The sequence below is a fragment of the Haemaphysalis longicornis genome, unplaced genomic scaffold (assembly GCF_048455015.1).
Source record: "Haemaphysalis longicornis isolate Haplotype H1 unplaced genomic scaffold, Haemaphysalis longicornis Haplotype H1 scaffold_1, whole genome shotgun sequence".
NCBI classification, from domain to species: domain Eukaryota; kingdom Metazoa; phylum Arthropoda; class Arachnida; order Ixodida; family Ixodidae; genus Haemaphysalis; species Haemaphysalis longicornis.
Genome location: NW_027526203.1, coordinates 127,352,385 through 127,364,747, shown reverse-complemented (window position 1 = coordinate 127,364,747; position 12,363 = coordinate 127,352,385). Strand labels below are relative to the sequence as shown.

At 45.4% G+C, this 12,363-nt stretch overlaps 1 protein-coding gene across 2 annotated transcripts in view; it reads left to right on the top strand.

Annotated features, from left to right (window-relative positions):
- The window catches only part of LOC144179699 (nuclear factor NF-kappa-B p105 subunit-like), a 120,460-nt gene that overhangs the window by 90,403 nt on the left and 17,694 nt on the right, over positions 1-12,363 (top strand). For both annotated transcript variants that reach the window (XM_077708146.1, XM_077708153.1), the window contains exons 13-14: positions 2,291-2,405; positions 7,679-7,877. In XM_077708146.1, coding sequence (XP_077564272.1) covers positions 2,291-2,405; positions 7,679-7,877 — 314 coding nt within the window. The remainder of the gene's footprint in view (positions 1-2,290; positions 2,406-7,678; positions 7,878-12,363) is intronic.

The window sequence follows — 12,363 nt, the reverse complement described above, 5'->3', positions numbered from 1 at the left end:
TTCGCTGTAGCGTACTGTTACTTTACCAAACGATTCGCTAAAAACCCGTTCAGTTTCATTAGCACGGTTTGCCAGCTCCTGGGGTTTCAATCAGATTTACGCAATGCTCTGGCACGTAATACAAGGTCTAATGTTGATGCGTCTAACGGTGCCATACTGGCGAAATATAAATGGCGATGTGCAAGTTCATATCGATTCACAATAAACATTCAAATGCTCCTGTGAAGGCACATTTCACTTTCGTGTTTTACAGATTCCTATGAAATAAGGATCAAGCACATTTTTTACATTAATTTGATCTCTTTTATAACAGGCATCGGATGTAGAAGATGGTTGGTTATAGGACAACTTATTCTTGAATTTTGGTCAACAATCTCACTTGTAACGGACATTTTAACTTCAGATGCAGTGCCACCAGTCACTAACTGCAGTTGCTTCCGTTGTGGAAACACTTCAGCAAACACACAGTGGTGCAGTCAGCTATAAAATGGCGACAAGCACCCCTGCCAATAGAAATGCAACGTACAGAAGTGGTTAAAGCCTACTGTCATGCGTACGAGCATGACCGCGTAGGCGGGCTTCTGTGCAAGCCCGGCCCAATCGCATAGTGTTGAGTCCTACAAGCGTGCTGAATAGCCAGAGCACACAGCGGAAGAAGCTGTGTGCTCTGGCTAATCATCAGGCTTGTGAACTTGACATCTACGATTCATCTTCCGCAAACAGTGGAAGGAGAGAAAGCTTATAGAATCTGTTGTAAAAAACGGTGTAAATACAGTCATGAAGCAACAAAGATTCAGAACTGTTTCATAAACTCTGGGGGCCAAACATAAATTAGAATGAATCGCTTGCAACATGTTGTAGCATTCTTTTGAGCTTATTTTAGTCATACGGTGCCCACATTGAACTAGGGGTTGATCAGTTAGTAAAAACATGGTTCCCTGCTTATAAGAAACATCTCGTATAAGGGACAGGAACTGCTCCCCAGTATGGGTTTCTTATAAAGGGGTTCAACTGAGAAACTTTACTGTGACAGTTCACATTTCAATGCTATTCCATACGTCCTTGCAAAGACTGCAGGAAAACTAGGGCAAACAATGATGCTTTGGAGAAACCTTCTCCCTGAGGACGACCAGTCACATACTGGCAACGTCATCATCAGAACTCCAGGATCCTTCTTATTTTTAGGAACTATTATGCGTTATCTCGCAGCAGCTTTCATCTTCACTTAACTTTTTCACTACGGTGCCACAGGTCATCGTACACGGAGTTCCGATGACTTCAAACCTCCCGCGAAAACTCAAAGTGGTGCCTTACAGACAACTATCGCCATCTGGCGTATTCATTGGCAACTGCTTTTTCAGTTTCAGTTTCATTTGTTTGCATTTTGTGAGTGGAGGCCCCGTTGCGAGTGAAGTTTGAACCCAAGCTAGCTGTGAGTTACCGTATTTACTCGCATAATGATCACACTTTTTTTTTTCACAAATATGATCCAAAGTTGGGGGTGCGATCATTACGCGAGGTAAATTTTTCGGGAAAACACTTTAGCGCAGAAAACGCAAGCGCAGGTCAGAATGTTTACGATAAATCTCATGAACATAATAAACATAACAAATAAAAATATAATAAGAACTCCACTGACCACCGAATGAGACCGAGTGATGCAGAATTACGGAAAGCGCCGGAACGAGTTTGCTGTAAGGTGAGAACAAGTCGACCAATAAGTGGCTGCTGCTGTCACAGTGTGGGACATCAAGACACGGCTGCCGACACAGCAAGCCGAGCGGGTTTTTTTATATGTTTTGTGACTACATTATGTGCATTTAGTGAGAGTTTCTTCCGCACCAATAATGAACTCACGCTTGCCAATATCGCTAATACCATCAAGTCCGCGGCAATAACGTAGCCATGTCCGCTTCGAAAGAGGAGGAAACTAACGTAAGCACGACCATCGTCGTCTGGCACACATACGGCATATGGCTGCGGCAAGTTCAGGGTGCGATCATTGCGCGGGAAGTAAAAAAAGTCATATCTTGACGACAAACTTCAGGGGTGCGATCATTACGCGATTGCGATCATTATGCGAGTAAATACGGTAGGTGGAAGTGGCGAACACTTCACGCCGCCCTTCCTCCCGTTCCAGTTGGCAGGTTTACTTCTGTGCTGCAGATGTCTGAGATGTTGTGGTTTTTCTTTTCTTTGTGCCTGTAGGGAGAGGGGGTGAGGGGAAAGTGGAGTACCTGAATGAAGTCGATTGTCGCCTCAGACTGCAGCTTTTGTTGCTTGCCCCCAGTGCTGTCCACATGGCGGCCACTCAGCCCCCGCCCATGCTCCGTGCCTTTCTGGAGGTGCTGAAGCGGACCAAGGGGCTCCAGGCCTGCATCAACAAGCAGAACAGGAGGGGCCAGGTGAGCATGCACTCGGTCGGCCACTGGGCTGCACTGGTGTGCACTGGTGCGGATATGGCATGCAGCGTGGCAGCCTTTGCTTCAGCTGTGGCAACTCATTAGGCCCTGTACTGGGGCCCATGTGGCACATTTGGCCAGTGCCTTCTTGGCAGTGTGGTGGCTGCTATGTTAACTAGGCCATCACCAGTGGCAGCACTTTGCAGTACGGCTGTTAAAGGGACACTGAAGTGAATTTGGCAAGCTCTTGTGTTTGCTTGCACTGCATAGACTGGCAAATAAACACACCTTTCATCATTTATCCGGTCAATAAGGTGGTATTTATTTTATAAAGCCTGAAAGAAAAACTACCATGCGCAGTCTGCAGCGGCCGCCCCAACTAAAGCGGTGATGTCCATACGAGATGCGATGTGATTGGACAATGTCCAAGATTAGTATTCAAACCAGTTTCAGTTTCAGTTCTGTGAGACAGCATGCTTAGCATCCAACGTTATCTTTGGCTGGCATTCTCGATGTCTCAGTAATCGGCATACTGTGCTTTTGCCATGTTGTTGACTGTAAAATGAGTGAGATAAGCCTTCCAGCATGGCTTAAAATTGCAACGTTGACTAGCTGAGGATAAAAGCCCTCCGCATTACCAGCGACGCTCAAATGCGATGCACCTTTACCCGACATCTGGAGCTTTCCCGGCTGGTGCCTGTATCGTAAGAGGCATGTTTGTGCCAGGCCAAGGGTTGGCTGATTTGAGACTGTGCCTGCAAGCAGTCGGTGCTTATGGAAACACCAAGTGAACGAGAAATTTCCAGCGTGTTAGTGTCAGTCTGCACGCGTTTTGCGAATTCGCTCGTGGAGCAACGAACGTTACAGTACAAAAATGGTGAATTAAGTAAAGGAAACATTGCCCAAAAACGAATAAATCAACTTCAAAAAAACAACAAAAAACATGCACTTTCAGGATTCGAACTTGTGAATTGCAAAGCGGTGTACTTAGTGCTTCAGACCACTCAGCCATTAGCCAGCACTGTCAAAAGAGGAAATATGCAGTACATATTGTATAGCCTGTTTACATTTTTTATTTAGTTTTATCATTCTCAACAGCCAAGGTGAGTATTTCTTGAATAGCTCTTGTGCAGTACGCGTCCCCCAAATTCCCACAAATAGTATCGCATTTGTGGCGAGTGCATTCCTTAGGCAGAAAAGCGTTCGCAGATGTGTGGTTGGGCTGCTGACTGCCGTGCTAGTTCACCCACGCAAAAAGTGACTCTTGCGCCTTGGTTTTACGCTGTACGATAAAAGGTTCAGTTGATTTTGATTCCTTAGTATCTATATTGACTTCACCGACTCTTCTCCCGCCTTGAATTGGCCTTGTTTCTACTGGTGTGCCATGCAGTGAGCGAGGAGTCGCATGTGTGCTTGTGTGGAGCGACTTAGAGTTAGAGCTTGATGCAGCCTACAAATGAACAAACTAAAGGCACGTTCGTCCAGGCACAAATGTCAAATGTGTCATGGCTTACTTTCAACTGAGCGAATGAATTGCGATGATAAGCCGGCCGCTGGCCAACTAAACTCTAGGCCGACTGATTCGGCTGGACAATTGGCTAGCTGTGCAGTAGCACAGTCAAGCCAAGTCATGTAGTACCAAGCCATGACAGCCAAGCCAAGCCATGACATCATTCATATGAAATCGGCAAGGAAGATGCAGAGAGGAGAACAGCATTTTCGAATTGATTTTTGTGCTAAACAAAGTCACGTAAACACAGCGAGAGTGGTCGAAACATGGCCTAGAGACTCCAGATTATAATTCGCGCTAGCAATCCCAATGCCAATAGAGCAAACAGCAGAAGTGGTCACCCCTTTTTTCTACCTCGAGCCGCAAGTAGCCCCGGCAAGGCACCAGTGAGCTTAGGGGACCCGCTGTCGTCATGCTGATGCACTCGCTAGCCCCACTCCCAGTGTTTGGCCAAGGGCACGAGTTTCCATCCTCGCTTCCTCGAGTATGCTGTCAAACAGGTTGGCCAAAGAGGACTGCACAACAAGAGCTCCACCCACCATGAATGTGGGTGTGCCTGTTAGCGGGAACGGAGGCAGCGTGCTGATGAAGATGGGGAGGATCCCTATGGAAATGTGACGGTACCATGCGCGCAGATATCCAGCATTGTGTTCGGATGATGCTGGGGGCAGGGGGAGGAGGGTGGGGGGGGTGCCAGGAATGCGCGATCGGAAAGGATGTCATCCGAATATTGTGCAACTGCCCCGTCTGCACACCTCACATTGTTGGATCGCCGTGCTATTTTTTGAAGTTCTGCGTGCTGTTAATGATCATAGGGTATTCCTAACTGGCTCCAAAGTAATATTTGTCTATATGTACGCACATCACAAAAACATCCACACATTGTCGCCCACATAGTGATGAGCCTGGGGGAATCGGGATGAAGATCTTCATCCCCAAAGGCTATCATTTCAGAAGAAGCTTCTCAGGAAGAAGGTGCTCACATACGTCGATGTGTGTCTGAATTTCTGCAGCTTTACTGTGCAGCAAGGTTTAAGTCAAACCAAGAATTTCAAGAACTAGGGCTTGGAGTTAGCACCTCCCCTATTCGTCAGGGCTGGCCAAATAAGCCTTTTTTTTTTATTTTAACTCCTTTCTTGGAACACCACACACTCTTTCCCAGCCACTATCCATCAGTCATGCAGTGCTCCGAACCATGTCACATGTGCGCGCTTGATTGAGCACTTACGTTGCACCAAGCAGCCGCACCCACATTTGGGGCTCGCCCGCCCGCCCTTAGTCCACATGCACACACTTACTGCCTGGGTGTATTGTGCCTCGTATTATCTAGGTGCAGCCTCTGGGGGAATTGGCGCTGCTATAACTATCCTGCTTCCCAGTAAAGTTCCTTTTTACTGCCTGGGCAAGTTCTCGGCAATTGTTGTTGTATCACTGGTCAGTGGCCCGTCCACAATTACTAGTACATCGTTCTTTGTGGCGTGACAACGGCAGAATGCTGGCAAACAACTGCGGCGGAAACCGGTGTTGCTTGTGAGGGCTACCATTGGAGATACTGGTGTTGTGATCATTTTGATGTCACAGGTAGGATGCTTAATAAGCCTATGTCGCTGTGGGGCTAGTTAGACAATTCAGTCACAATCCCGCTTTTATCAGCGCATTTTCGTGTTCACCCTCGGAGTCTGTAGCGTAATTCCACCATTGCAGGCCTTTCCGGACCTCATGCAAGGTTATGTGTCCAAGTGCAATGCAAACAAGCAAAAAAAAAAGACAAAAGAAAGAAAGAAAGAAAAGAAAGAAAGAAAACAGAAAAAAATTGATGATGCAAGGTGCAATACGAACACAAACACTGTTTTTCTTTTCTCTTTTTATTTTGCATTGTTTAGCTCACTGCAGGGACTGCTTGCAACTATGTGTGTCTTCTTGTTGTGCCAAAAAAATAATGTGCGCTCATGTCTGCAGCAGTTTTTTTTTTCATTGTTAATTTCACTATAAGTGTGTTCAACTTCAAGCAGAACTGAACTGCTCACTGTATGTTATGTGTTTGCGAGCTACTATTAGTATTTTGCACACATTGTTTCATGAATTGTCAACGACAGTGCACCAAATATTCATTGCTTACCTGTTTCAGAACTTAGTCAGCAAATTCGCAGTTTTTTCTGCGCTTACTTTTTCCTCACTCAGGCTTTCTAGGTTTTTCCCCACTGCTGGGATAAATCAGTGCTTATAGCTTGAGTTGAGAAAATCACTAAAATGAGTAGTAAAAAAAGGATATACGAAAGTGGAAAATTTGCACTCTATTTTTTACTGTATTTTCACTTTTTTGTAATAGTACTTACGAAAGTGCGGTGGCTCATGATGTAGCACCCTTTATAAACAAGCTGCGTATGGTATAAGAGAGGGCAATCGAATACTTCGAATGTGCACATAATGACCAGAATTATTTACCGAAGTGGTACAGAATGTTCCTCTAAAAGATCATTGAATGCCAGAAGTATGCTATGCGTGTAAGCAAACAAGCTGACATTGTTCATCGGTTTCGTGCCGGCAAGTTGGAGGGAACATGAAGAGTAAGTGTAGTGTGAGGAGTAGACAAAACAGTCATGATCACTGACCGCATCGATGCACAGATGAAAGAGCTTTTGCCGAACAGGACTTGGGAAGCCACATCTCACTTTGTACCAGCACCTGGCATGCGTGCCATGCAACCCGTTCACTACTGCAATGCATCTGTTGCTTTGAGCCCTGCACGTGTGCCACACGTGGGGTAAGATTGAAATCTAGTAGCACGCTTCGATTCTCGTTGCAAGAGTGCTCATATATACTATAGTTGCACACAAAATTTTAGGCCTACTCGCAAGTATTGTGTAGTAGATCAAGAGCAGTCGTTTCTCAAAAGCTATTTCATCTGCCTCCACAGCATTGGCTGTGAGAGCTAGGTGCAGATCATGATGTAGCAACTATGATGCCGGAGTGCTACCGAGCCACCGTTTGCTTTCCCATTAGATATTAAGACATTTCTTGTGTTGTGCACATTAGAACCATAACAGCAGCTTGCAGGTAAGCCACAACTGAAGGCATGTGGTTGAACAAGCACAGGAAAAGCAGGGTGCTAGCAGGCAGCATAAGCCGGCATCCTAGTGGTGATGTTGCACGCAGGTGGTGCCACGGTATAGCTTTGAGGCTAATAAGGTGTTATAGTGGTAAGGGCAGTTTAAGGTTGTTATGAAGCCCTGCTGGGGCCGGTATGAAACTAATGCATTGGCTGAAAGCTGTGCGAGCTGCCTGACCGCCCTTGAACATAGGAGAGGGTTTCTGCTTAAAGCAGCTCTTTTTGAGTGATGCTGCAGTGACCCAAGCTCAGTGAGTGAGCGTTTAGCATTAGATCGCACGTTCTTAGACAATCACAGCATCTGCAGGGGAGCTGAGCGCTCCATTGTCAAGTGAGCGACTTGGAAAGCGCCGAAAAATACAGGAGGCGTTGTGGGGCATGAAATCAGGCAAGTTCGTGATTCCTGAGTGAGCACAGCTGTGTGGGAACATTTGCCGAATGGGTTACAGTCTTTGTTAGATGTGAAACGGCCGTTGTCTTTGTTTTCTTCCCTGCTGTACTAGCTTCTTCCTCTGCTGACAACCTAACAGGACACTTTTACGACAGTGTCCGCCGCATAGGCAATGCCATTTTTCTTTCTGAACTACTTCAGCCGAAGCAATGAAAGCCTCACTCAAGGAAACATCATACTGTTCTTTCTTTATTATTATTTTGCAGACACCGCTACACGTGTCTGCCCTAAAGGGGCGGAATGACTCAATGGAGCTTCTGCTTGACTTTGGTGCCAACGTGACGCTTGCGGACAGCGAGGGGCGGACTGTCCTGCACTGCGCTGTGCTTGCCTCGATGCCCAAGCAGAGCATCCTCACACTGCTGTCTAAACCGCTGCTGAGACTCAATGCAGCGGACAATCAAGGTACGTACGTGAAACCAGAATGATCTGTCTTCTCTGCTGACTCTTTTTGAGTGAGAGGAAAGGGCAAGGGGGGATTGTGATGAATGCTTAAAAGTCCCAATGGCTAGTGAAAAAGCGTGTGAAAAAGTTTGGTTACATAGTCAGGTTGTTTTATCATAACTTGGAATACTATCCGATGGCTTGCATGATTTCAATCACTAGTACCTCTCCCTTTCTCTCTTCACCTTCTCTTGAAAAAAACTTGTATATACTATGGTCATTTCGCATGCAATAAGGTTACTATTGTTCTTGTATTTTATGCAGCACATTTTTCGTTTGCTTTATGCTGTCCCTAAGCATCTGCATCTTAGCCTTTTGGAACATTTCTTTTGCTCTGCCGGGTGCATGCACTTCTGTTTAGTCTTCTGACACCGTGGTTGCCCAATGTGCAGAGCTCCTCCTGAAAGGCAAAATCAAGAGAACGTGTTGCTGGGCGTGTTGGTTGAGGTCTACAAACATACTGAGTGGCGCAAATACACAACACACAAGAAAGAAGACACGGACAGGCGCTACTTGTGTATTTGCGCCACTCAGTATGTTTGTAGAAAGGCAAAATATTCTCCCCTCCATGGGCTTTCAGCGTGTCAAAACTTAAGGGGGGGGCACTGCTCTTAAAACAGCTTCCTTTAATTGTTAAGTAAACTCTGTGAAACTCGTCAGTCTTGCTGCTTTTTAGATGCGACGCATCTCTTGCTCTGAGGCATGTCCCTCCTGCGTCGTCGTCGTCGCGGCATCCGTCCACATCCCTCCTCCGTTCTTCTCTCCCACAGCTGTGTGCAACACTCTCACTCCAGCTCATTAGCATTCCACAGCTGGCACGCTTGTTTGGGTGCGCTTCGCTGCGTAACGCTGCATTAACAACTGCTCCGGCGCGCGCAAGTGCGCGCATGCGCGACTCTCCTCCATTGTCTCCTCTCCTTCAAGCGCTGTGAATATAAAGCGGGTATCGCACCATGGCGGTTCAGTCAAGCGCTCGCTCTCGCACTTGACGTGACCTTGCTTGACCAACCATTGCTACAGCAACCGTTGACGGTCCACTTTACTGACCATAAAGCCATCATTCTTAAATGTAATAAAGAGCTTGGGGGTGGTCAATGCCGCTAAAACGCGTATACTCTCTCATTTCGCGTATAAATGTGCATGAAAAGTAAAATTACGCCCATCGTCCCGCATATAGGAACACCCGCATGTGATGGAAATGCATCATACACGTTCACAACACGTTTCACGCGATTTAGAGAATCAACCCAATGGAAACACCAATTGAACCCCCCGATGCGTCGCATCACACCAGGGTTCCCTCGTGGGAAGATGGGCGTAATTTTTTCCCACTGATTTCAACTATGGCATTATTTTTTGAGTAAGTCAATTAGTCACCATGACAATTGGAGATAATCAGTCATTTTTGCATGAACAATAGACAAAACAGTGTGGTAGTCATAAAACTGTAATCTTTATATTTCCCAATACTATGAACCCTGTTGAGTGCAATAAGAGAATCGGTTTTTTGATGCACCGCTTGGAACTAATTTTACAGCTCATTAAACTTTGGTGGCACCAGTGGCAAGGAACCATTTCAAATGCTCATTTCAAGCACCAAAGTTTAATGAGCTGTAAAATTAGTTCCAAGTGGTGCATCAAAAAACCGATTCTCTTATTGCACTCACCAGGGTTCATAGTATAGGAAAATACTATAAATATTACAGTTTTATGGCTAGCACTGTTTTGTCTATTGTTCATGCAAAAATGACAGATTGTGTCTCTAACTTATCTTGGTAACTGATTGACTTACTCAAAAAAATATTGCCATATTTGAAATAAGTGGGAAAAAAGCAGCAAGGCTGACAAGTTTCACAGAGTTTACTTAATAATAAAGGAAGCTGTCTTTTAATTAAGAGCAGTGTCTCCCCATGAATGGACTCGCGTCTGGGTCGTGTGCCATTCGTGAGGGAAGCACTTAATTCAGACCTATTAGCAAGTCATTCACAAGCCTCACTGATGGTTATAGCCACGTGCACTTACGCTAAACAATGAGCTGCTGTCAACATCAAAGTCAGATCACTTTTTGTTAATTCTTCCACACACTTTGTGTGCACAGTTACAAGTTATGCCAACTCACTGCCAGCAAAGGCGCAGTGATTTAATGCGAACTTCATGCGGGACTGCAATTTTTGGGTGATCTTACGAGGTGACCATTATTTGTTTAACCATAGTGCTTGCTTGTGTTTTAAATTGCCAACAAAATGGACTCATCCCGGCCTAGCCACAATATCAAATTGCTTCTGAATCGTGTGTCTGACTGTTTGTCGGCACTGAGAGTTACACACCGATAGCTTTGTGGCTGCAAAATTCAAGCAGTGCAGACTTCTGAATGATTCTTGCACTGTGAAATTTCAATCTTAAAGAGATTCCGAAGACAACCAACAAGTTGGTTTCAAACCAAAGTCTGACCTTCCCATAGCCATTTGAGCATTGACCCGGTGCCAAAAGACGCCTTAATTGCTGAGAAATTACTAATCAAGCGTTGATCAAACATGATGCAAACAGCGACTGCTGCTGCTGTTTGTGTTACAATAATCCGGAAGCAAGTGAGGCAGCGGTGACGTACCAAGTGGTTTGGTCAGTTTTGGTCGAATCAGTCGTCCGTTATTCCCACGTCCTTTTCAGCTCCAGACCACTGAGCGAAAGGTTCTTTCATGGGACCCGCAATCAGTACTGACGCTTTGTTGAGAAAAAACGTATTGCCTTTTTAAGGCCCCATAAATGTTGGCGTCGAACCAACCGCTCATGCGTAGCTCGCATGCCTCCTCGAGGAGCAGTACCGCCGCCCCAAGTATGGATAAGTAGCGCCATCCAGTGGCAACCAGGGAGGACATTTCTCACGCCGGATGTTTTAACCCCTTCTGGTGCGAGTTGCATGGTACAGCCAGTGGCGGCGGCACCTGTCTTCGCATTTTCGCTATTTTATGCCTTATTTTAAAATAAAGTTATGCACAAGAGTGGTATATTCGTGTTCTCGGTGAGCTAATCTATTGTTCTAGAGCAACTTGTATTATTTTGACTTCGGTGTCCCTTTAACAGAGAAGCCCTAATCTTCCTGACAGCGATTACAGCTTGCTTTAAAAACAAAACCACATAGCAAATGATTTAAGCACTCAGATACCGAGTCAGGGAAGGTTCTGCAAAAATATAGAAGAGTTGTAAACTAGTAGAACTTGAAATAAGCATAGCGGTAAGAAAAGAGCATCAACATTTATAAAATGTCTCTCATCATTGGTGCAATCATATTTCGAAACAAATTTTTGTTGAAAAATCTCATTTAAAAAAAATACCAGACATTAGTGTGAAAGCAAACATAGAGTCTTCCAATGAACATTTATGTTTTTTCGAGTTCCCACCGCTACTGCTGTGGTCAATTCGACAAAGGGACCACAGGGAACCACCATGGGGACTTCCAGATTTGTTTTTAGTATACCTACCCTAGCTTCTACTCTGATGAGGGTCAGCTTTTGTTTTGTCGTAAATGACTATGCGGATAGCGATTTTTGCCTTCAAAGGGAATACAAAATTGAATAATGATTTTCTTTGAAAATTTTAAACAATTTGTAATTCCAGTAGTCGTAACTGGCCTCTTGAGAATCACTTCGCATTAGCTACAGTGAGCAGCAGTCCAACTCCAGATTTCCTGGAAGTAGCTACAAATTGTGTTCCAAGGCACAGCACTATCACTGTAATGGTGAAGAGCTCCCATCACTAATACAGTGAGGTGACCACCCATGCGTGCACCAAGCACGCATGTGGAGAGAGAGAGACAGTTCAGAGCTCCTCGAGTTTTTCAGTGAGCCGACTGCAATGCAGGTAGTTTCTGTTAGCCTCACATGGGTGCTGCAAAAAGATGGCTCCTGGTCTCATGCCCTGAAACAAAAGCTATGGCATTTGGATTTTCTTTCTCAGCCCTGTCTTGTTTTTGTTTTTTCTGTGTGGTTCACTCACACATATCGAAGATGTAAAACTAACGAGCCCCTCTGCTAGATCGTATTCAGTTGCATGTGAGTGCGACAGAACACACTCACGGAGTAGACGCACCCCTGATATTGGTCGTCAGATTTTCGGATTTTCTTTTTTTTTTTTTTTTTTTTCCCTGTGCACAACAAAGGTGCCACCCTTGTTGCAGCTAAAATGTGCATGAAAGACGCTACGCCTGCTATGCAAAGTGCCCACAATGCAAAGTGCCGCAGGCAGCTATCAGGTTGTGAAGAGCACTGCCACATGAGCCACTTCTGCCTGCTGGCCATGCCTGTTTTTACCTTCGATACTCTCTTCTTCAGTGCAGCGGTGCCTGTCTTTCGAATGGCCGGGCCAGGCTGGGGAAGTAGATGAGACTGGACCGCGTTTGAAACTCCAGCTGCGGAAAGAAAAAACAAAAAATTAAAGGTCACACTTCAAA